Genomic DNA, 25876 nt, shown 5'->3' with positions numbered 1-25876 from the left:
TGAAGGTGGTTGACCATGTTTTTCTGACTTGGAAGGTTTCAGTTGAAAAGTCTGCCGTCATCCTAACGCTCTGCCTCTGTAGCTCTGCCTCTGTAGGTCAGTTGGCATTCACTTCTGGCTGCTTGAAGAATTTTTTCTTTTATCTTGACTTTGAAAAGGTTTATTATAATGCCTCTTGAAGAGGGTCTGTTTGAGTTGAGATTACCTGGGGTTCGATATCCATCTGAAAGGAGTGTGTGTGGTCTTCAGCAAAACTTGGGAAGTTTTCATTTATTAGTCTCCAGTAGGGCTTCCATGCCTTTGGGACAATCTTCTTCCCCTTCAGGAATCCCTGTTATGTGTATCTTTGAACACTTCATGGAGTCTTGCAGTTCTTTAAGCACCTGTTCTGCTTTCTGTCTTTTTTTCTGCCTCTTTAACTACCTGGGTTAACTCAAAAACTTTATCCTCTAGCTCTGAGGTTCTTTCTTCTCCATGATCTAACCTATTTTTTATGTTTTCTGCAGCATCTTTGTATTCCCTGATTGTCTCTTTCATTTCCTGAAACTCTGCCATATCCTTTATATATTCTACATATCTGTCGTCCAACTTTTGGTTCTGTCTTTCCAATTTCTTCTCCATTCCTTTTATTGTCTTTATCATCCATATTTTAAATTCCCTTTCTGTCATGTCCATTAATTCTTTATAGGTGGAGTCTTCTGCAGTAGGTGCCTCATGGTCCCTTGAGGGAGTTCCTGTGTTTTGGTTTCATTTTGCCTGAATTTTTCTGTTGGTTTCTCCTCATGTGTTCTTCTTCTTGTTCACCTCCTTGCCCTCCTTTTCCCTTCTCATTGCCTCCTTTGTTTCAAATATAAGTCCTTGCTTTTGATGACAGTATGTTGTAAGATGTCACTGGGACACCAGGTGGTGCTGTGGTTTTTTAGGAGCCAGAGACCAAAGTCAGCAACCTCTGTGGTCCTTATCCCAAACTTAGTTGCCTTTGGTGATTGCCTGATTGCTTCCTCAGCATTCAGACCCTACTGGGTTGGGATCTTAAACCTCACAAAAATCCTTTAGAGGCATGTCTCACAGTGCCCCCTGACTCCAGTTCCTATGGAGTGTGGGAGTCCCTCATCCTGTCTCAAGAGTAGAGTTCTGATCCCTGTAGGTGGAATTATGATGGTTGTGCTTTAGGGCCCTGCTAAGACCTTCTTATGATCTTTCCACAATGATAGCCCCTGGCCATTGAAACCTTTTTAGTATGGCTGCCTCGTGAGCCATCAAACCTATGGCAAATCTACTCCAATCACCATTCAAATCTGGTTGCTGTATACTTTTCAAGTTCACCCACTCTTCCAAGCTTTCCACTCAATGGGTAGCTTCCCCTAACACCTGAAATCTCCAGAAAGGCTTCCTCTTGTCTTGGACTTCTATGGGGGACCAGTCAATCCCAGCCAGTTGCAATCATTTGCCTAATTCATCAGATTTCCACTGCTCTGGATCATATGCTGTGTCCAGCTCACCACCTCCTCACTGTGCTCCCTGAGATATGACTCTGGGTAAGGTCCCTGAGCCAGGTATGGCTGAGTCCTCTCTTTTTCCTCAGTTGTTCTAGGAGAGCTCAGCTGAATGATCCTTCTGGTCTGCCATCTTGCTCCACCCCTCCAAATTTATGTTTGATCTACAACATATAGACTATTATCCTTGAAGGCAGAAACTTTCCTTGGTGGTTTTCTGGATTGCCTAACACAGAAATGTTTTAGGAGACTTTTTTTCCCCTTCTAATTTAGAGAAAAAGGACTTTAAGAGAATGGAAAAGAAATATTTAATATGAAACCGTTTCCTAAATAGATATATATTAAAAACATCACATATACAAGGCTGATAGCAGAGTTTTGGAATTGAGAAGTGTTTGACAAACCTTGTACTTCAGTTCTCTTGTTTGCAAGTAGTGAAGTGTAATGGAGTAGCTTTGGAGAGTTGAGTGACATAGCCAAGTCCTCCAAAAATGTTGGGACACAAAAGTTAAGGGATAGAGCAAGAGTTGTCCCCAACCAGGGATGATTTTGCCTACTAGGGGACAATTCGCAATGTACAAAGATATTTTTCATGATTACAACTGGGTGGGGTGCTGCTCCTGGCACCCAGCAGGGAGAGGCTAGGGAACCTGCTGAGTAGGACATCCCCACAACAAAAAAATGTTTTTAAACTACTCCTTATCAAAGGTATATTCCATAGACTACAACATAGCTTCTGAGTTAAAAGAGCGAATGTCTGTCTGGAACTCTATACCAAGCTAAATTACCATCCCATAGATAGGGTAATAGGACATTAAAAAAAAAAAACGAAACATTAATTAAGGGAATATGAGTTTTTTTTGTTACAAAGATACTTTATATAATGCTTAAGTCAGAGCTTTTGGTGCACTTGTCACCAGAATAGTGTTCATTGTTCTGAATAGAAGTTTTTCTCCCATATCTTCTCTCCCTTTCTCCCATTTTCTCAGTTTCATATATATCTTTTTGTGCCTGTGTGAACCCATCTCTTAGCTCCCACTTATCAATGATAATATATGGCATTTGGTTTTCTATCCTTGAGTACCACTTAAGATAATGGTATTCATGTTCCTGCAAATGACATTATTTCATTCCTTTTTTTTTCTTTATCTTTCTTTCTTTTCTTTTTTTTTTTTTTTTTGAGACAGAATGTCACTCTGTTGCCAGGACAGAGTGCCAGGGCATCAGTCTAGCTCACAGCAGCCTCAAACTTCTGGGCTCAAAAATCCTCCTGCCTCAGCCTCTTAAGTAGCTGGGACTATAGGCACCCACCCACCCTTCAGTTTATTTTTCTATTTTTAGTAGAGACAGGGTCTTACTGTTGCTCAGGCTAGTCTCAAACTCCCAAGCTCAAGGGATCCTTCTGTCTCAGCCTCCCAGAATTGTAGAATTACAGGCATGAGCTACTGCACCAGGCCTACTTCATTACTTTTTATGGCTGAGTAGTATTCTGTGATATACATACATACCACATCTTCTTCATTCACTCATGAATTCATGAACATTTAGGTTTATTCTGCATATTTTTTATTGTGAGTTGTGCTGTGATAAACATTTGAGTTTGGGTATGTTTTTCGCACAGTTGCCTTGTTTTTTTTTTGTCGAGACAGAGTTCTACCCTATGCCCTGAGCAGAGGGCAATGGCATCGTAGCTCACTGCAACCTCAGACTCCGGCTGTGGGCATCCTGCTGCCTCAGCCTCCGAAGCCGCTGGGATTACAGGCACTCGCTGCGGCGCCCAGCTGGGTTTTTCCATTTTTTTCCATGAGTCGGGGTCTCACTCTCGCTCAGACAAGCCTCGAACTCCTGAGGTCAAGCAATCCTCCCTCCTCAGCCTCCCACAGTGCTGGGATTACAGGCATAAGCCACCGCGCCCGGCTGAGTTTGGGTATGTTTTTAATAAAATGATGTAATTTCCTTTGGGTAGGCACCTAGTATCAGATTGCTGAATCAAATTGTTGCATCTACAATTATTTCTTTGAGGACTCTCCATATTATTTTCCATAGATGTTGTACTGATTTGCAGTCCCACCTATAGTTTATAAGTGTTGTTCTTTCTCTCCATTGATACTAGCATCTATTGTTTTTGACTTTTTAATAAGAGCCATTCTGGTAAGGTAGTATTTCATTGTGGTTTTAATTTGTGTTTCCATGATGATTAGTGACATGGAGGATTTTTTCATGTATTTTTTTCTATTCATGTCTTTTGCCCCTTTTTTATAGGGTTGTTGGTTTGTTTCTTGCTGAATTGTTTGAGTTCTTTGTAGCTTTTGAATATGAGTTCTTTGTTGGACTATAGTTTACAAATTTTTTTCCCCATTCTGTAGGTTATCTATTCACTCTGTTGATTATTTTCTTTATTGTGCAGAAGGTTTTTAATTTAATTATGCCTCATATATTTATTTTTGTTGTAGCTGTATTTACCTTTGGGATCTTAGTCATAAATTCATTGCCTAGACCAATGTCTAGAAGAGTTTTTCCTAGATTTTCCTCTACAATTTTATGGTTTTGTGCCTTACATGTAAATCTTTAATCTATCTTAAACTAAGTTCTGTATATTGTAAGAGATAGCACTCCTGTTTCCTTCTTCTGCATGTGGCTATCCAGTTTTCCCAGCACCACTTATTAAATAGGGCTTCTGTTCCCCAGTGTATGTTGTCTGCTTTGTCCAAGATGATAGGTAGATGATTTTATTTCTCTGTTATTTTACTGGTTTATGTCTCTACTTTTATACCAGTAACATGCTGTTTATGTTACTGTAGGCTTGCAGTATACTTCCAAATCAGGTGATATGATGCCCCCAGATTTCTTCTTTTTACTTTAAGATTGCTTTAACTATTTAGGCTCTTATTTGATTCCAAATGAAATTTAGAATTTATTTTCTCTAGATCTGTGAAACAAGTCTGGTATTTTGTTAGGGATTGTGTTGAATCTGTAAATCGCTTTGGGCAGTATGGACTTTTTAATGATTGTGATTTTGCCAGTCCACGAGCATGGGATATTTTCCCATTTGTTTGTGTCACATGCAATTTCTTTCATCAGTGTTTTGTAGTTTTCTTTGTAGAGATCTTTCACTTCCTTGGTTAAGTATATTCCTAGGTATTTTATTTTCTTAGTAGGTATTGTGAATGATACTGAGTCCTTGATTGGACTCTCAACTTGGCTGTTATTAGTATACTGATTTTTATACATCAATTTTGTAACCTGAGACTTTGCTGAATTTATATTTATTTATCAATTCTAGGAGTCATTTGGTGGAATCTTTAGGGTTTTCTAGATATAAGAACATATCATCGGCAAACAGGGATAGTTTGACGTCCTCTTTCCAGATTTAGATGCCCTTTATTTCTTTCTTTTGTATGAACAGCAAAAAAAATTAAAAAGTTCAAAATGTCAGTAGTGCCAAGTTTGAGAAATGCCAGTCCACACCCAGGGCAGTCCACACCCAGACAAGCCCTCTTTCCACTTCAGTATTGTTTCAACATGCTGTCCTGTTTGTCCTAGGAGTTATTTATTGATGATAGAGATTCAGGTCAATTTGACTTTAGAAAAAACAAATCGGTACATGTTCAAGAGTGAAACCATAAGGAATAAAGTCCAGTTTATTTTCACATCTTTCAAGGAAAATATATCATTTATATAATTAATACATGTACAAAGTCAGACAATTAAATTCATGAACTCATCCTAGAAAAATGTGTTAAAACATTTGAAGTACTCCCCTTGGGAAGCTGTGTACCCATATAAGAACCTAGTCCACACTTCAAAGCAATTTTGGAACTCTTTTTCTGGAATGGCCATCAAAGCTGTCATTGTATTACCCTTGATGTCCTGATGTCTTCCTTTCAATATTTTCTTTATCCTTGGGTAAAGAAAAAAGTCACTGGGGGCTAGATCATGTGAATAAGGAGGGTGTTCCAATACAGGTATTTGTGTACTGGTTAACCCTCCCTCATAGACAGCGCCGTGTAAGCTGGTGCATAATTGTAATGCCAAGAGTCATGAGTTGTTGGCCAAGATTTTCAATTACGATTCTCCTGTTTCTCTATCAGTATTTACTAGGTCTGCTATGCTTCTCACAGTCAACCAACAATTTTGACACAGAATTCAGTGAGTTTGTGCAATATTTTCTTCAGTTCTTCTCATACTGGTCATACTGACCTCTCTTCATCAGTGACACTTTCTTTCCCCTCTGAAAAATGTTTAATCCATTTGTATACTGCTGTTTTCTTCCTGGCATTGTTCCCATAAACTTGGACTAATGTGTCCCTTATTTCACTTCCACTGTTTTCAAGTTTAACAAATTTATGAAAGTTGCTCATTGCTCTAACTGGAACTCCAACATTCTTGTAACTGCACACCAAAACATACAACAATGATGAACACCACTCAGCTAGAAACTAGCACATGTCAACACAAACACAGCTGTGAGACACTGATATGCCAAGGTTATGAAACTTACCAAGTTGTTTATATAGTGCTGCCAACATACAAATACAGTGGCAAGTTTGCAAACCTGTCAGACCCTCATACCAGTCAGATGACTTTTAAACCTGTAGTTCTCACATTTTATTATTGTTAAAAACTCAAATAGGCAATCCCATGATTTATTATTCTTTTTTTCTTTTTTTTGCAGTTTTTGGCTGGGGCTGGGTTTGAACCCGCCACCTCCAGCATATGGGGCCAGCGCCCTACTCTTTTGAGCCACAGGCGCCGCCCAACTTATTATTCTTTTAGAGGTTCTCACCTTGTCTTGGCAGTTCACCTGTTTTGTCTGGTGGCAATGGAGTAATATATGTGCACAGAGTCCTGTCCTCAATATGTCACAGTAATAAAAATCTAAGTGAGAAAAAATACTTAACAAAGTCTAAAAAAAGATTAAGTGAACATGATCATCTAAAAAAAATAGACTGTAAAATTCCCATTAATTGTTTTTATCTATAAGTGTAAAATGTATTTTTATTTTCTAATTTCTTTCTTTCTTTTTTTTTCTAAGGCAGGGTCTCACTATGTCACCCTCAGTAGAGTTCCACATCTCACAGCATCCTCAAATTCTTGGGCTCAAGCGATTCTCTTGCCTCAGCCTCCCAAGTAGCCCGGCAAGTAGTGATTCTCAAGCGATTCTCTTGCCTCAGCCTCCCAAGTAGCCTGGTAGCTCCCACAACACCCAGCTATTTTTTTGTTGCAGTTGTCATTGTTGGTTACCTGGCCTGGGCCAGGCTTGAACTTGCCAGCATCGGTGCATGTGGCTGGCACCGTAACCACTGTGCTGTGGGAGCTGAGCCTGTTTTCTAATTTCTTTAAAAGATAATAAACCGTTTAAAGAAAGAAACAGTAACAATAAGTTGTGGGTTTTGTAACATGCATAAATTAAATGTATGACAATAATACAGGAAAAAATCTAGGAGAAAATTTCCACCAATTCTTAGCATTGACTAGGAGACTTAATTTCTGTATTGATCTAAAAAGGCTGAAAAAGTTCACTCTTATTTCTCTGTGGGCAAATTTTTTCTTCATTGCCAGCTACAGACTGTACTTGTGATATTGGCAGAAATAGGAAGCTGTCACAGTTGTTGAATATCTCGTGTGGTATTCTGTATAAGAAAGTGCACTCTTCCAAGAAGGCATATAGGAAGAATTTATATAATTGAATAACTTGGGTAAAACAGGGTAATATAGCAATTTCCTGGTCTATTGCAATATAATGTAGCTATTAACAGAAGGTAAAGGCTCAGCGCCCGTAGCACAGTGGTTACAGTGCCAGCCACAATCACTGAGGCTGGAGGGTTCGAAACCGGCTGGGGCCAGCTAAACAACAATGACAACTGCAACAAAAAATAGCCGGGCGTTGTGGCAGGTGCCTGTAGTCCCAGTTACTTGGGAGGGTGGGCAAGAGATTGAGGTTGCTGTGAGCTGTGATGCCACAGCACTCTACCAACGGCGACCTAGAGAAACTCTGTCTCAAAAAACAAACAACAACAACAACAAAACAGAAGGTAAAGTCACTTATTAATGTAGGTTAGATGTGTCATGTTTACTGACAATATACCCTGTGAGGCTGAGGACAAAATGGCCCACCTCTCATTATGAGGTGACTTTAGTGAGAACAGATGGATAGGCAGGAACCTGGGAGGTCCCGACTCAGTGGAAGCATGCCCCTTACTTAGGCTGCTGTGTGTGTGTTTGTTTTTGTTTCCCTGCAGATTAATTGGCACAGCTACTGTAGCCCTGAAGGACCTGACTGGCGACCAGAGCAGATCGCTGCCGTACAAACTGATCCCCCTGCTAAACGAGAGGGGGCAAGACACTGGGGTGAGCCTTTCCCTCTTGTTGAATGGCTTAGCAGCGAGAGGCTTCATGGGGGTTCATTAAGAAAAAGTATGCATTGGGCGGCACCTGTGGCTCAGTGGGCAGGGCGCTGGCCCCATATACCGAGGGTGGCAGGTTCAAACCCAGACCTAGCCAAACTGCAACAAAAAAATAGCTGGGTGTTGTGGTGGGCACTTGTAGTCCCAGCTACTTGGGAGGTTGAGGCAAGAGAATTGTCTAAGCCCAGGGATTGGAGGTTGCTGTGAGCAGGGTGATGCCACGGCACTCTACCGAGGGTGACAAAGTGAAACTCTGTCTCTACAAAAAAAGAAAAAGTATGCATTGATCATAAGCTGATGACACAAAAAGCAGAAATCTGGTTTAGAGATAGAATGTCTGGCAATTAAGTTCTCAAACTGATCCTTGAGAAAGTGCTACATACCTTATTGCCTTGGCAATGGTCACCTTTGAAGTATCCTCTTGGCCATCTGGTGACCATATTCAGCAATGAGGTATGTAGCATTTTTCTAGGATGAGTTCAGGAACTTCATTGGCCCACCTCATATGTGGAGTCTATTTGCAAACGGGGCGTGGACCTTATTTTATATTTGCAATCACAGAACCAGCAAATTAGATAAATTCGATTTTCTTTGACAAAATTCTATAGAGTGAGCGGGGGGCCCCTCTGGGCATAGCTTTATGCTTAACCCTGTGGCTGTAAATGTGTGTATGGTTATTATAGCTCTGTGTTTCAGACACTTTTTGATGCATTCTATAGAAGGTAGTTTATGAATATTCCCTTGGAATGTAGATGGCAGTATCACATTTTTATTATTGTATCGATAGCTGCATGTTTTCTAATCACAGCTTCTCTAAATAAGTACATATTGGTATTGTCTGATATGACATCAGAATTTCTTCTCAAGTGTGTGTGCTTAAAAAAAAAGTCTAAAGTATCACAGCTCCCACATTTCTCATGATTTTTAGGAGGTGCTCATAAAGCTACCATGCTTGGTTCATAAGCTCTAACTATTTTCCAATCAACTTATTTTGCTTGGGCGCCTTGGCCAAGGGAAAAAAATGTACACTGAAAGAGGGCATCCTGTAGACAAGAACACAGGCGAGGCTTGTTAACGCTATGTGAGACAATGTCAGCTGTTCTGGTCTAGTCTCCAAAACGTACTGGTTTGCTATGAAATCCACGTTCTAATCAGAGAACATAAATTCAAACACTGCCTGTCATCTCTACTCAAACCTGGCTGAGGAAGGTGATGCTCAGGGAAGATGGTAGAAGTCCGTGATCTCTCTGCCTGCTTTTGCTTGTTTGCTTTCCATTTTCTTCACATAGAATTTAGTTTCTTAAGATGTGGTTAGAGAGGGTGGCGCCTGTGGCTCAAGGAGTAGGGTGCCGGTCCCATATGCCGGAGGTGGCGGGTTCAAACCCAGCCCTGGGCCAAAAAAAAAAAAGAAAAAAAAAAGATGTGGTTAGAGGATCTGAAGTTGCCACTTTGTTTGTTTATTTTTGTTTTTTGAGACAGTATTGCCCTGTTGCCCAGCCTAGAGTGCAGTGGCGTCGTCATAGCTTACAGCAACCTCCTGCTCCTGGGCTCAAGCAATCCTCCTGCCTCAGCCTCCTGAGTAGCTGGGACTACAGGCGTGTACCACACCTGGTTTATTTTTTATTTTTTTTGTAGTGATAGGATATGGCTCTTGTTCAGGCTTAGATCTTGAACTCCTGAGCTTAAGCAGTCCACTTGGCCTCCTAGAATGCTAGGGCTACAGGCATGAGCCACCATTTGTGAGTTGAAGTTACCACTTCTACCTGAGCAGTTCGTGCTACTGAGATAAGAATGCCCTTGGCTATATACATTAATGTAACTCCCCGTCCCGCTAAGAGACTTCAGCCCATGTTACATTTAAGGAATTTCAATCTGTTTGTTGTTCTTTGCTATTTCTTCCCCTGTTCTCCTTTAAGCACAGAAGAAAGCATCTGTAGAAGCCTAGAGTGGCAGGGCTGCTGCACTTGAATGGAGGGCGGAGGGCGAAGGGCCCAGGCCCTGCACCCTGGGATGCCCCTCACCCTGTGGGGTCTTCCGAACACTCTGGAAAGCTTGCGGTACTAGGACACAGCATAAAAACCACAGGTCCAGGCGGTGAGCCGTCTGTGTGCTCTTCTAGGTTTTAGAAGTCAGCTTCTTAGGTCTGTCAGTGCTCCCTGCGTTCAGCCTTCACTTGGTAGCCTGGCCTCCCCCAGGGAGCCGGGAGATGCTGCTCACGTGATTCCTGTGTGCTGTGAAATGTGGGTAGGGGCGTATTTCCTGTCCTGTTCCTTGTCTCCCAGATCAGTAGCTCTAAGGCAGTCACAGAATATGCTGATCATGAGGGAATATTCACTGATGAGCAGACAAATGGAAGAAATAAGGGCAATTCCGTGTGTGTGTGTGTGTGTGTGTGTTAGAATTTATTAGATGTAGCAAAAATAGCAAATGGAAGTATAGGATGCCCATTTCAATTTGAATTCAGATAAACAACAAATACATTTTTAGTGTGTATATTCTACATATTATGTTCTGTATTTTGTCTCATCCCTTGGGTCTGTGTGTGTGTGAATGTGTGTCTGTGTGATATACTTATTTACAAAAAACTCCCTTTATTCTGAGGTTTGTTGCCCCTCATTTTTGGTGTTAAAATGCCTTTCTTTTATGAAATGATTGTGATAGTAGACGCTGCTTGTGGACATATGTTTGGCAAAATAAATGTTAACAACCTTATGTTGGTTTTCTTTAGCAAGTTTTTTGAAATGTGGGTCCATGAAATATAATTGCTTGTATAGGAAATTCTGCCCTAAAATAATGCCCCACATGAGAAATGTAGCTCTCATTTTTTTAAGTAGAAGTAACTTTATCCCCTGTATATTTCCCCTTTCAGGTAATGAAAGTGGCACGTTTTGGTTTCTCTTTTTGCTGTGGGGTCACAGTTCACGCAGGAAGGACAGCAATTATGTTCAGTTGCGTGACTTGCATATTTGTTTCCTCTTTAATTAGACTCAATTCCGTCTTTTTAGACCTCTTTTGTGAATCCCAATTTTATATACATTTTTTAGTCATTTGAAATTCCTTTTTAGAGAGCAGCATGAAAATAAATCTCAGCAGTTAATGATCAAATAAATCAACGAGCAAACTTAAATCAGTCATTTAAAATGAGCCTGGAATCGTAACTCTGAGCTAGGAGGCCATTTCCAGGTTAGGATGGACTTACAAGTTCACCCTTGTTGTTACAAGTTTATACACTTGCTTGTCACAACTTGCACTCCAGCTCATAAGGTTGCCCTTTCGCAGCTCCTTCCCTGCTTCTACCTGAAGCAGGTGTGGGAAGTCAGGAACAGTCTAGCTGTGCCAGCCTCCGTCCCCCCCATCTCGCTTTCCTATTCCCTCGCTCACCCCTTCCGAGACTTTGACTCTTGATAGGTTGATCAACAGTGAGTCTGTAACATGCCGATGTCCAGCCCTGATTGCCTCTGCTGTGAATTCTTTCTCTCTAGGCCACTATTGACTTGGTGATTGGCTATGATCCACCTTCAGCTCCACATCCCAATGACCCGAGTGGGACCAGCGTGCCAGGCACTGCAGGTAAGCTGACCCTTCGGAAGGCCCACCCACCCCAAGGGGAGTCTGCCAAAGACACACAGAAGAGTGTCCAGAGAGAGCTTGCCATGTGAGTTGTAGCTCTCCGCCCACCCGGCAGGGGCACGGTAAGGCAGGTGGAGCTGTCTGAATCAGGACAGTGCAACTGTTTACAAAATGTCTTTCAAGGCAGAGGAAAGAGGTGAAACAGTCCTTTGTGGAGCAACCCTGCAGTGACCCCGACAAGCATGCACAGTGTCTGGAAGAATGCCCCAAGCACGGCTTTGCTTCACGTTTGGATCTTCCACCCCATACAAGGTCCCCAGCTGTTTGGCTCAAGGAGTGGCCCTTTTGCTCCCCTTCATGTGTCACCTGCCTCCCAAAGGTGTGACCCCAAGCTGTGCTCTCAGTACCAGTCTCATGGTCAGTGTCCTTGGACTGGATCTTCTTTCTCTCCCTTGACCCTCACTCGTCCCTTCCCCAGACACCCCCTTGGTCCTCTAACCAATTGCTTCCCATCAGCATAGCCCACCCCATACTCTCCCCGGTCTCTGCCATGGGCTGCCAGTCATTCAGGACCATCGGGGGAATGCTGTAGGACTCAGGTGGAGGGAGGGTCCACAGACCATCAGGCTTTTCACATGGCTATCTTTGACCTCCACAGGAAGACATTTTCTCAGGGTGGCATGATGCTAAAAGTGTCTCTGTCCCTTCCTTTGTCCTGAGATGCTTTACAAAGGTCCCTTCTATTACTCCTACCTTGGCATGTGCCCCAGGAGGGGAGGAACCCACCCTCCTACCACTCTCACCTGCTGCCCTCCTCGGGGGAAGCCCTGGCACTTGACCCCGAGGTGGCTCCTCAGGGCTGGTTTTCTTTCAGTTCTGAACTTGGCTCTCTGGTTACCTGAGAGTCTGCTCCACACCCACAGCAGCTCCTCGCCTTCCTGCCTCTGCCCGTTCCTGCCACATCACATCTGGCTCAGCCCAATCTCTGCCCCTACCCACGCTTATCCAAACCAATAGTAATGTTTTGACCCACTTTTTGACCAGATAGCTGTGAACTCCAGCACGGACTAGCTGGCCTTCTCTTGGTAACAGAATTGACACAGACCCAGCATATACTTTGCATGTCCCCTTCTTCCTAGGGGCACCATGGCCAAACTCCTTGGTCTTGGATACTCAGCCCTACAGGAACTCTGCAGTGGCTCAAGAACATCTGCAGCTGCCTTTGCTTCCACAGCAGAGATGGGGAAGAAAACCGGCAGGAAGAGTCCGTGCTGACCAGCACACTGCAGGCGCGCAGCTAAGCGCTCCCACCCCTTTCTTTCCCACCTCTTCTATCTGCCGGGAGGGGCACTGGTACTTGGAGGCAGCCCTCGCTGATGGGCCGTCCACCCTAGCCTCTGAACTAGGAAGGTCAGGGCATCTTTCCTCATGTTGACATTCTCCTTCAGCGGGACCCTGTTCATTCATTTCTCTGGGCTGCTATAATAAAGTGCCACAAACTGGGCAGCTTCAACAACAGACATTTATTTTCTCACAATTCTGGAAGCTGGAAGTCTGAAATCCAGATTTTGGCAGGGCTGATTCCTTCTGGAGACTCTGGGGGACAATCTTTCTCATCCTCTGCTCTGGTGTTGGTGGCACCAGCATTCCCTGTAGATGGATCATCCCAGTCTCTGCTTCTGTCATCATGTGGAGTTCTCACTGTCTTGTTTCCATTTTCTCTAGGGTATAGATCTTGAGTGTCTCTGTTCTCTTCTCTGTGAGTCTGTGCCCGAATTTCCCACTTCTTCTTCTTCTTCTTCTTTTTTTTTTTTGAGACAGAGTTTCACTCCATTGTCCTGGGTAGGTATAGTGCCATGGCATTATAGCTCACAGCAACCTCAAACTCCTGGGTTTAAGAGATCCTCTTGCCTCAGGTTCTCAAGTAGCTGAGACTACAGGTGCCAGTTAAGTTTTTTCCATTTTTAGTAGACACGGGGTCTTGTTCTTGCTCAGACTGGTCTGGGACTGCTGAGCTCAGGCATCCACCCACCTCCCAGAGTGAAAGTATTATAGGCACACCTGGCCTTCCCGCTTCTTATAAGGATACCAGTCATTGAATTAGGGACCACTCCAATCCAGTATGACCTCATCTTAAGTTGATTATATCTACAAAGATCTTATTACTAAATAAGATCACACTCTGAAGTTCTGGTGGGCATGACTTTGCAGGGTGCAGGGGACTACAGTATTCAACCCAATACACTGCAGATAAAAGGCAATTTCATTAAACTTATTCCATCCTAAGAGCCAAAATGTTAAATGGGTCCCTTTGCATTACCCTTTCAACAAGGCCTTTAGGAAAAAAGTAATACTGTGGCTCATTCAAGTAAAAAGCATAAACTTATAGAGGTTGGTGTCATACTATTTATCGTATTTATGGAATAAAATTCTTGAGGGCCATTGCTGCAGTGATGAGTATCAAGGGACAGCCCCTACCCTCCAGGAACTTTCAGTACAGGTTGGTGACAATATTCTTTTCATCTTGAAGATGTAACACTACAGATAAAAGCAAGGGCTTTGGAGTTAGCCCAGCCTAGGTTAGGTTCCAGGTCTATTGTTAATTAGCTGTGGGACCATGAGTAAGTCACTTAAGCATCTCTGAATCTCAGTTTTCTCTACTGGAAAGTGGGAATAGTAGCAACACTTACAACAGAAAGTTGTTGAAGGATTAGAGATATTGCCTATAAAGTGTGTTGCTCAATGCCTGGCATATGGTAATATTTACCTTGATGGTAGCTATTGTTATTGTCGTTGCTATTACAAAAACAATCCCTGATGGCTTGTAGTCATAGCTCAGTTGTATATCACACTCTGTATGACATTCAAATTGTTTCTTCTGAAAAGTAGAACTTTTAGAATCAAATGAACTGTTTTGGCTCAGAATCAGGTTGAGATGACCAAGTGCTTCCTTAAAACAAAATTTTATCCCAGTGGACCAAAATGTTTTTGAGAACAAACAATTTATCAAGCTATTCAGAATGTAGCAGGAGATCCAATCTCCTGAGTTGGACCCATATAAGCCCAAACCCAGAAACCTAAGGGTCAAAAATATATGATTTCTCTGGAGCATATTTCTGCTTCCTTAGAAATGAGAAAAACACCAACTCTTGGACTTTTGCTCTCCCTTGGGAGAAAATCCTTGGCACATAAGCTTCCTTTGGCAAAGGCTTCTTCCCCTCGGCTCTTGCTTCAGCCTCTGCAGGACTAAGGCTCCTGGCAGCACAGTGGGGGCAAGAAGTCCACCTTCCCCATAGGAGGCTGCCTCCCAGTAGGCTCTGTGGCAGGCAGCTGGGCAAGTGCAGTCCAGGTATTCCACTGAGTTCTTTAGAATCCCTGCTGGACACTGCTAGCTGAGATGGGAAATGAACCAGAGCTTGGCTTCCTTGTATTTGGAGATCAAAGAATGTTACCAAATGCTGGTCTGCAAATGAACTTGGTCTACAGGGCAAACTCAGTATGAGATGAAAAAGTGAAATTTCTTCACTTAAAAAAAATAAACAGTGTTCTTTGATCTAGATGCGCTGTCTTTGTTCTATAAAACGAGTATTTGCCAAGCCTGGCCTTCTGAAGTTGGCTTCATAATCTGGCTAAAAGAAACTTCTTAAGCATTTAAAAAAAAATCTTCTAATAGCCTTGATTATCTAGATGTTTCAAGGAAAAACAATTTTTCCCCCTTAACATGATAATTCAATTCAACCAAGCCAAGATGCCTACAACTTCATGCTAGGGAAGGCATCAAGGGGAAAAAGCAACTTATGATCTTGAGGGAAGAAGATAGAACAGTAAACACCAGACAGAGAAGAGCAGCGAAACAGCCTTACCTTGGGGCAAGGCGTACTTTAGTGACACAAATGGGACACCTGGCTCAGAATTTGTTTTTTTTCCTTCAATCGACTCTTTAAAAAACAAAAAATATAATTTTGTCATTCTACATAAAAATAAATGTTTGCTTTCCTGATTTTGTAGATATTTTCAGATTCTTAGAACTTGAGCTTGTTTATCATTTCTTGGTTATTAAAATGGAAATGTCACAGCAATTTAAGATACAGAAAATGAAAATCTCTCACCGTCCCTCCTCCTGAGATAACCACCATCCATACTACTGATATTGATCTTAAAGTTTGTCATCCACAGGAGAGATTAGAAATATGGAGGACAGAACACAAATGTGAAGATCTTCAGGAAAATTCCTCCCTATAATTTGAAGAAACTAGTTATGACTATAGATTTCAGGAATTGAACACCTGAGGGGTTTGTTTTTAAGGCCTGCTTTCTTGGAGCTCCTATATCAGCATAACAAAAGGTACAGATCCTGAGGCATTAGTGGCTTGACTGAAAGTGTGTGATGTCATTGACCCATCTCAGAGACAGTTCCCTTAGCAGAGGGGTGGGCTGACCCAGACAGCTACCTGCTTGACCTGAAAATGTGTTACCATGGTAACTTGATTCACCAGATGTCAGCAGCTTGATAGGATCCTACATTTCCATAGCCAGAACGAACTATTTTTAAAATCTCACATCTATTTTTGAAGAACCATCTGTTAGATTCGTGCTCTGTCCAACTATAGAAATGCAAAAACCCATTCATAGCCAGATTTCACTGCTTCAAATTTAGTTCATTCCATGAACACCAAAGTCATTCTTTTTGACATTAAACTCAATCCAGTTCAGAAAACATTTTCCAACACCCATCTATGGGGCATATAGAGGTAAGAAAGGCATTGTTTTGCCACCAAGGAGTTTGTAGTTCAGTAGGAAGGTAAGATATAAACATGAGTAACTATAGCCCAGAGCTAACAATAAATTGCTCCACAGAGGACTAAGCAAATTATGACATGGAAAACAATTTCTTCAAGAAAGTACTTTTTCAACCATGTATATCTTTTCTTTTCTTCCTTACTCCCTCCCTCCCTTTCTCCCTCCCTTCCTTCCTTCCTTCCTTTTTCCTTCCTTTCTTGACAAAGTCTTACTCTGTTGCCCTAGGCTAGAGTGCTATGGTGTCTTAGCTCACAGTGACCTAAAACTCTTGGGCTCAGGTAATCCTCTTGCCACAGCCTCCCAGGTAGCTGGGACTACAGGCTCCCGCCACTACACCTGGCTGGCTGGTTTTTCTATTTTCAGTAGAGACAAGAGGATCTCACTCTTGCTCAGACTGGTCTCAAACTCCTGCGCTCAAGCAATCCACCCACCTTGGCCTCCTAGAACTCTAGAATTATAAGTGTGAGCCACCATGCCAGCCACTGCCGTGTAGTCCAACTGTGTATTCTTGGTGCCCAGCACAGCTCTTGGAGAATCATATGGTTCAGTAATTTGACCAAGTGACCTTATAATTGTTGAGGAGGCAGGATGGCAGGATGAAGGAATGAATGAAGAAGTGAATGATAGGTGGACAATGGATATGGTGTAATATTTTTTCAAGAAGAGAATTTTGGGGAACACTAGTGAATAGACCAAAGTGCCTGGTTCATTCAGAAGTATGTAGAAAAGGAAGCATGTTCCTGATGGCTGTAGATGCTGGGCTGAGACATTTGCTCTTGAGGGGCAGACCATGGAAATCCAGGGAACAAAGGACACTTGGTCCGAGCTGAACTGGAAAATGATCACTGTGCTAGAAGATTGCTGTAGGCACAATTTCCAGGATTGGACCTCTAATTGAGTGGCTTCGTCCTGTAAACACTGATGGTGTTAGGCCAATTTTTTCTGGGATATTTAGGGAAATCAAAGTATTCATAATAAGCGTGTGGTTTTCAATGTTTAGACGCACTAAAATCATCAAGGGAGATTGCTAAATGTGCAGCTATCTGGTACTTATTTCTAGAGAGCTTAATCTAGCTGGCTCGAGGGGAGCCCCCAATCTCCCATAGATCCTGCTGAAGACAGATTTTGGAGCTCACTTTCAGATATCCTGGAGTTGTACATTTTACCTAGTTAAATTATATAGCTCAGATTCAGAAAGAGCTTTTTGGAAAATGTTTTCTAGACTGTGTCACAGCCTTGATTGACCAAAGGCAGATGCTGTCAGGCTTGCCTGGCAGTGCTGTGTTTGCACCCCTGGTACCTGTGCCGCAGTGTACATATTGCAACCATGCCAGAAAGTTCTTAGGGCACATCTAGTGCTATTTACCCAAGAATTGGGATGGGGTGGGGCATTGAATTGCTTACCAACAGGTCAGTGTTAGCCATGGCCAAAAGCCTGGCAGGTAGGATGTGACCAAGTAACCTTATAATTGTTGAGGAGGCAGGATGTCATTCCTACAAGGAAAATGTGAAGAGCTTATCATAGCCAGAGCAGGGACTGTGAGGAACCTGAGCTATAGTGAATCAGCAGACCTGGGTTTGGACATTCACCCCTCTATCAAGCTGTGTGACAGTCTTACGTCACTTAACCTCTCTGGGTATCAAATTCCTTACCTACAACATCAAGGAATTGGATTAAATGGCATGGAGGGTCTCCTTCACCTGTGACATTGATTCTATTAAAATGGCCTGTTGGAAGCCAAGGTCTATGTAAAAAGTGGGATGACAGAAGTTTCCTTGGTGATTACTTCAAATTGCAAAGCCCAGAGCAGAAAGTGTTTCAGGGATTACATGAACAAATGCTGTGGAGAGTTTGAGTAAGAGGAGACTTGAGGCTGGATCGTGGCATCTGGTAATATGAAGGTCTTTAGGGACCTTGACAGGAGCAGCTTCAGTGGAGTTGTAGAGCAAAGGCCTGGCTGGGGGGTGCTCAAGAGAGAAAGAATCAGAGGAGAGAAAGCAGAGGATGAGTGAAGATGATTCGTCCAAGGAATTGGCCGCGAAGAGGAGCAGTAAAGAAGGGGCGCTGTAGAGTCAAGGAAAGGTTTTTTTAAAAATTATGAGCGACATTTCGGCCTGCTTATATTTTGATAAGAATGATTCAGTACAAGAGGAAATGTGATTGGATACAGAGGCAGCAACTGCAGAAGCACACCTGAGTATTGAGAGGAGATGAGAACTGCTCAGACCTGCAGGGGTTGGCCTCAAGCTGGGAGGCACGGGACAGTCCAGCAGCTGAGCGATTGTAGCAGGAGAGGAGGCAGAGAACAGATGCAGGAAGAAGACTGACTCGGAAGGGTGTGAAAATTCTCTTCTCATTGTTTGTTTTCTCAATGAAATAAGAAACAAGGTTATGAGCCAACAATGAGAAAGAAGTGAGAAAGGGTGTTGGAAGCTTTCAAGATACAAAATATCTGTGTACTCCTAAGTGTGAGGTAAGAAAGAAGAAAAGAGGGCGGCGCCTGTGGCTCAGTGAGTAGGGCGCCGGCCCCATATGCCGAGGGTGGCGGGTTTGGACCCAGCCCCGGCCAAACTGCAACCAAAAAATAGCCGGGCGTTGTGGCGGGCGCCTGTAGTCCCAGCTGCTCGGGAGGCTGAGGCAAGAGAATCGCGGAAGCCCAAGAGTTAGAGGTTGCTGTGAGCCGTGTGACGCCACGGCACTCTACCCGAGGGCAGTACAGTGAGACTCTGTCTCTACAAAAAAAAAAAAAAAAAAGAAAAGACAAGAAAAACACGCAAAATAGTTGAGAATTCAAAAAGATGAAGTGTTTGACCCTGTTAGTGGCCATCTGAGACCAGGGTCTGGAAAAGCTTTGGGGCTGGTATCTCAGATGTGTGGTAGTTAGGCCACTCCCTGTGGGTACATTTATGGTTTGTTACCATGAGATTAAAATGAGACCAGATCACTAAGTTACCGAGTGCAAGCGTGGATAAACCAGGGCTGGGTGCGGTGGCTCACGCCTGTAATCCTACCACTCTGGGAGGCCAAAGTGGAAAGATTCATTGAGCTCAGGAGTTCAGGACCAGCCTGAGCAAGAGTGAGACCTTGTCTCTACTAAAAATAGAAAAATTAGCCAGGCATTGTGGTGCATGCCTGTAGTCCTGGCTTCTTGGAAGGCTGAGGCAAGAGGATCACTTGAACCCAGAAGTTCGAGGTTGCTGGTACAACCAGCAAGTGGCTCCCAAATTAGTGTCACCAATCATTCTTTGTAGATCCAATGCCTGGGTCTCACTGACAGAACATGCCAGCACAACTGCTTACTCGCGTTAGCAGAAGGGTGTGTTCAGCAGTGCCTTGGCCCCCTTCGTTCTTTGTAGAACACTTAGCATCGCATTGTTTAATCCTGAGCAACTTCCTGCCACATGACAGGCAGACTTCCTGCTCAACCATCCTGCTTCGAGCAGAGATGCTGGCTGCCACCACGGCTTAGGCTGTTTCCTCTGATCCATCCCTTCAGCCCAAAGTCTGAATAGCAGAAGGTATTTCCAGAAGAAATAGCCTCTCATTATCTACAATCTGATTGTAGAGCAGTGGTTCTCAACCTTCCTAATGCTGCTACCTTTAACACAGTTCCTGTGGGTCACAGGTTGAAAACTGCTGTTCTAGAACATCCATTAAGAGCATATCCAGAGTCTAGCACCACTAATGAAATAAGAAGCATGTTCAGAATGGAGCCCTACTTTTCCTCTAGCTTGCTGGTATAAACAACCATCAGCTCAAAGTGGTACAATCCACAGCAAGGAGGAAGCCCCACTTGGACCCATGACGGTTGCAGGAAATAAGTCTTAGTTGTTTGAAAGAACCCAAAAGCTATCCTCCCCATTTATTTTTTTTATTTATTTATTTTGTTTTTGAGACAGAGTCTCTCAATGTCACCCTCAGTAGAGAGCTGTGGCGTCAAAACTCACAGCAACCTCAAACCCCTGGCCTCAAGCGATTCTCTTACCTCAGCCTTCCAAGTAGCTAGGACTACAGGCACCCACCTTAACGTCCAGCTAGTTTGTTGTTGTTGTTGCAGTTGTCATTGTTGTTTAGCTGGTCCAGGCCGGATTCAAACCTGCCAGCCTTGGTGTATGTGGCTGGTGCCATAACCACTGTGCTACAGGTGCCCGGCCTATCTTCCCCATTTATTGCCCAGTCCAGCGCAGACGGGAATGACTCTCCGCACTTCCCAAGTCTGATGCTGAGGCTGAAGGAGCTCCTTTACTGCTTGCGTGCTCTTTCCTGAGAAATGGACAGTTGCTTTACCAAACTTGAAGGCACATGCAAGGATCATGATCTCCCCTTCCCATTTGTTTATCATTCCACATTTATGGGGCCTCTTCTGTGATACCAGGATTTATGTACAGCGTGGGGGCAGATATAAAGGAGAAGAGAACAAGCCCCCTGCTTCTGAAGAGTGGGAGTGGGGAAGGCCTGTGGGTTAACAAGTAGATGCAAGAGTGCGTGGTGAGGGCTAGAAAGAACAATGTGTGGTGGCAAGACATGCTGGGACTCATTGCACTGGGGAGCGGTGGGGGAAGCCTGTGGGAAGGCAGCTTATGTCATCTGAAACTTGAGGAGGCAGAGGCACTCACCTGGTGGGGAGTAGGAAGGACACCTGAGAGCTGGGATCCAGGTGCCCCACTGTCCTAGGCAGCAGGCAAGCTCTTCTTTTGAAGCCTCTTCAAGAATAGGGAAGAAGAGAGCCAGATCATCTTGCAGAGGACCATGGTAGCTGTTCCTTGTCTTGGTTTCTATGGGGGTTTTCAGGTATCCTGACAAAGATGCTGAGGCCCCAGGAGAGCAGCAGCTCCCTCACCTGCAGCCTGGTTTTAGATCTAGTTTGAAACCAGTGAGGCAGGGTGAAAATTTGGTCCTGGTTGTAGCTCAGCCCCTAATAACCTAACAGGCAAGTGGCTTCAGCTTTCTGGACCTCAGTTTTTCTCTCCATAAAATGCAGCCGAGGGCAGGTTGGACCGGGGATCTCTGCAGTCTCTTTTAGTCTAACATTCTGTGCATCTGTTGTTCCTGGAACGAAGTGTCAAGGGAGGATCCACAGGGTGCTGAGTCAAAGGAGCAAAGGACAAAATGGGAGGTCACATTCAGCAAAGACAAAGACGGGAAGAATCTGGAGTGGTTAGTCACAGCAGGAGGAGGACAGCTGCAGTGATCTGCAGAAATGTGTGTGGGCCTGTGTCCCTCTCCAGGGAAGATCAAGGACGAGGACATGGATAAGGGCACTGAGCTTGCCAGGGAGAGGTCATGGTTGGCCTTACAAGAACAGAAGCCAGGCCAGGCTGGGCGAAGCATGAATGAACAGGTGGGGGCGGAGCAGGGCTTCCCCATCCTAAACTGTGATGCTGTGCATTTGGGGAAGTTGCCTCTTCTTTCCTTTGTGTCCCCACCACCGTGATTCCTGCAGACTGTCCCAGTGTCCCCGCCAATTGCTGCTTCCCAAGGAGTGTTCTGTGCACCACAAACACCTTCCATCTTCTAGGGTCTGAATGTTGTATCCCTCCAAAATTGGTGTCAGTGTGATGGTGTTAGCAGTGGGGCTTTTTTGAGGGTGATTAGTTCATTAGGGCAGAGCAGGGGATTAGTACCCTCACAAGAAAAGGCCCAAGGGAGGTCATTGGGTCCTTCCGCTGTATGAGGACATGGAAAGAAGGTGCCATCCATGAACCAGGAAGCAGCCCTCACCAGATAACGAATCGGCCAGCAGGCTGATCTCTGACTTCCCAGCCTCGAGAGCTGTGAGAAATAGGTTTCTGTGGTTTATAAGCCACCCAGATCGTGGCCTTTTTTTTTTTTGTGGTTTTTGGCCGGGGCTGGGTTTGAACCCGCCACCTCCAGCATATGGGACCGGCGCCCTACTCCTTGAGCCACAGGCGCCGCCCGGCCTTTTTTTTTATACAGCCCAAACAGACTGAGACATTGACCAATACTGACCAGTCAGGGTCTCAGTCCATTTTTGTGTTATTATTGAAGACTATCTGAGGGTGGCTAATTTATGAAGAGGTTTATTTGGCTCATGGTTCTGCAGGCTGCACAGGAAGCATGGCACCAGAGCTGCTTCTGGTGAGGGCCTCAGGCTGTTCCCACTCATAGAAGAAGGTGAAGGGGAACCTCAGATGTAGAAATCACATGGGGAGGGAGAAACCAAGAAGGAAAGCAGAGAAAGTGCCTGGCCCTTTTCAACATCAGTTCTTGCAGGAAATAGATAGAGAACTCACCCACTCCTGGGAGAATGGCATCCTTCATTCATGAGGGATCTGCCCTCCAGATCCAAATACTTCCCTGGTGGCTCCACCTCCAACTCTGGGGATCAAATTTCAGCAAGAGATTTGGCAGAGCCAAACAAACTATAGCCAAACAATAGCACTCAGCAAAACCAAAACAAAAGTTCATTTATTGGATGCAGCTCTGCATTAAAGGCTTTACCTATAGACTAATTTTACCTGTACAGTAACCTTGTTATAAATACAATTATTTCCCCCCTTTTACAAATGAAAAACTGATGCCTAGAGAAATGAAGAACCTTAGACTCACGTGGCTTGAAACTAGGATTTGAAACCAGACAGCATGGCACAGCCCAAGCTTTAACAAGCGGTGCCAGAGACTGAGCTGATGGAACTAATTCATACAGATGTGATTGAGTGATGGGTGATGGCATATGGAAATCCAATCTCTTATGTGGTTTATATTGTAAAGGAGGAGTTTCAGAATGTAAAAGTAGGGCGCGCCCATGCAGGTATTTACTAGACAAGGTGGTTAGTCTTCTAGGCTCTCAAATTTTATAGTATGGATTACACAGGAGTTCAAACTTTTTGCCTATTAGGAAATGAAAAACCAAAGTTTTTCAGTGAGTTTCAAAGAGTTTGTGAATAAAAGAAAAGGGAAAGGGCAGAGTCAATTTTTGATTTCGGGTTTTGAAGGAGAGAAAGATATGTGGATGCTTGATAGCGGAGGAAGGGCCCCAGGGGAGAAAAAAACCACAGGAAGAGACAGAGGACATTTGCAGGGGTCTCCAAAGAATCAGGGAGGAGGAATACCTAAGACATTGGGGGGTAGGAAGGGACATTCACTCTGCTACCCAGGGAAAACTTCCCTGGTGGGTGCAGAGGGAAGCCAAGGGAATGAATAGGGGGCACCAGTGTTAAAATGCCAAACCAGGAGGATGCAGAGAGGGCAAGATGATCCTGGGTCTCCTTTAAGAATACCAGGTGAATCTCGCCTGCCACGGGGAGGAGAGAGCATCTGTGAGCCAGGAAGCCGGAAGGAGATGGGACAGGCATGAGCAGCTCTCTAGAGAGAAGATCCACAGTGGGAAGGGCAGAATTGAAGTCTGTCTTTTGGAGGCTCCTGGTTCCCATGGCTTTTCCTCATTTCTCTGTCCTAACTGCAGTTAGTCCCCCTGACCTCAGGCTAGGTCCTGAGATCAGAACCCAGTGATCCTCGCCTGGGTCCAATGGTGCCGTCTCTTCTCGTGATCCCCATAGTCTCTGACTTGGTCTCTTTGAAGGCAGCCTAAACATGCACCCTGATGCACCGTGAACACATTTTCTCAAAGAAACTGGATCTGGGTTCCAACAGATCCCAAGTCAGTGCCACCAAGAGCATCTCCTTCCCCTGCCACCTTAGGAACAATTCAAATATAATCGCAGGCAAACTGTCCTGGTCCTGGAAGCCTGAGTGTTCTGACATTCACAGGCCATCTCTAACTGGATTCCTCTTTGATATTTTAGGAGAAGAGGAAGAAGATGAAGGTGATGAAGACCAGTTGAACGGTACAGTCATGGGCCCGGGGCCTCGCGGACCAGCTGGGACGGTGTCGGAAGCTCAGCTGGCTCGGAGGCTCACCAGAGTGAAGAACAGCCGGCGGATGCTGTCCAATAAGCCACAGGACTTCCAGGTAGAAACAGCCCGGCCTCTGATCTCTGCTCAACCTTCACACTGCACGCAGTGATGGTACCACAGACCTATTTCTAGGAGGAATGGCCCAAGTAGTAAAGAGGGATGGCAGTGCATAAGCCCAATCCGAAGGCCTCTCCTTCTGTTGCATACAGAAGTGGGTTTAGTCAAGCCACATGAGATTCTTCAGAGAAAAAGAATTGTAACTTTCCTTCCCTTTGCTGGTAAGAAAGAGGTAAGGGGGAGCAAAAGCACTGGCACTGGGTTTTCATAGCCCTGGGGACTTCCTTGTACTCGAGAGACAGCAGTGGGGTGAGTTAGTACATCACCAGGCTTGGGAAGAGCAGGTATGTGGCTGGAGCCTGAGCAGTGACTCTGCTCTGTCCTGTTCTTTCCAGGCCAGCTTTGAGCTATTTCATCCCCATGACTACTCTCAGTTTCTCCAACCACCCCGAGGAACCACCTTGGGAATGATCTCAGGTGGGCTTTCCCAGGTCTGAGCTCCAGTATATTGCAAGGCTGTCCCAGCCTGGTCTGAGCTATCCTTGTAGGTGAAAAAGCTGAAGAACACCTCCCGAGAAGGGATCAGTAACAACACCCCTCTGTGCTTGTAGATCCGCGTCAGAGTGATTGAGGGCCGACAGTTAAGTGGCAACAACATCAGGCCTGTGGTCAAAGTCCATGTCTGTGGCCAGACACACCGAACAAGAATCAAGAGAGGGAACAATCCATTTTTTGATGAGGTAAATGGGTGGAGAATGCAGGTTCCTTCCCAGCGAGTCCTGTGGGAGAGGAAACTCGGGAGCTGGTAAAGGCAACACGAAGTTCCAGTGTTAAACACACCAAGTTAAGAACCACTGGTCAGCTTGGTCACTGGTTGTCGGAGATGCCGGTGTCTTTCTGGTGTTTTAGCAATGACTTCTCAATGGATCTCTTCCTGATAGGTCCCTTTTTTCCGATAGATCACATGATGTCACCTGTATCAACCTTTGCTTTTGCTAATTGGCAAGATGTCCTGAGGGCTGTCTTTGTGTGACTGACTCCTCCAGCTTTTTAGAGGTGTCAAAACTTACTTGGCTATCAACATAATACTTGTTAAAGCAAAGCAATTATAAATGAACTGGGTTTTCTGGCCCCCCATACTGAGAATGTAGCCTGCTTCTGCTGACCTCTTTTACAGCACTCGTCAAAAATTCTTGATACCTTAGCCGGGCATTGTGGCAGGTGCCTGTAGTCCCAGCTACTTGGGAGGCTGAGGCAAAAGAATTGCCTAAGCCCAAGAGCTGGAGGTTGCTGTGAGCTTTGATGCCATGGCACTCTACGGAGGGCAATAAAGTGAGACTCTAGCTCTACAAATAAAAAAAAAAAAATACTTGATACCTTGATCATCGTCCCAAATGATGGTTAACTCCACAACTGGGCTGTGAAGAGAAGGGATCAGTTTGGGAGATTTTTAGAGTTGGCCCTTCTACTGCTGAGAAGATACATTTCTGATATTCCCTTGGGGCTGTAAGCCCAGGTCTTTCTTTTTTTTTTTTCGTAGAGACAGAGTCTCACCTTATGGCCCTCGGTAGAGTGCCATGGCATCACACAGCTCACAGCAACCTCCAACTCCTGGGCTTAAGCAATTCTCTTGCCTCAGCCTCCCGAGCAGCTGGGACCACAGGCGC

General features: G+C 44.4%; 1 protein-coding gene across 2 annotated transcripts in view; it reads left to right on the top strand.

Annotated features, from left to right (window-relative positions):
* The window catches only part of MYOF (myoferlin), a 166125-nt gene that overhangs the window by 45576 nt on the left and 94673 nt on the right, over positions 1-25876 (top strand). For both annotated transcript variants that reach the window (XM_053582730.1, XM_053582731.1), the window contains exons 4-7: positions 7739-7847; positions 11386-11473; positions 24041-24207; positions 24821-24949. In XM_053582730.1, the coding sequence (XP_053438705.1) occupies positions 7739-7847; positions 11386-11473; positions 24041-24207; positions 24821-24949 (493 nt within the window). The remainder of the gene's footprint in view (positions 1-7738; positions 7848-11385; positions 11474-24040; positions 24208-24820; positions 24950-25876) is intronic.

This window comes from Nycticebus coucang, chromosome 3, assembly GCF_027406575.1.
Source record: "Nycticebus coucang isolate mNycCou1 chromosome 3, mNycCou1.pri, whole genome shotgun sequence".
Taxonomy (NCBI): Eukaryota; Metazoa; Chordata; class Mammalia; order Primates; family Lorisidae; genus Nycticebus; species Nycticebus coucang.
This window is presented reverse-complemented; position numbering and strand designations above follow the sequence as displayed.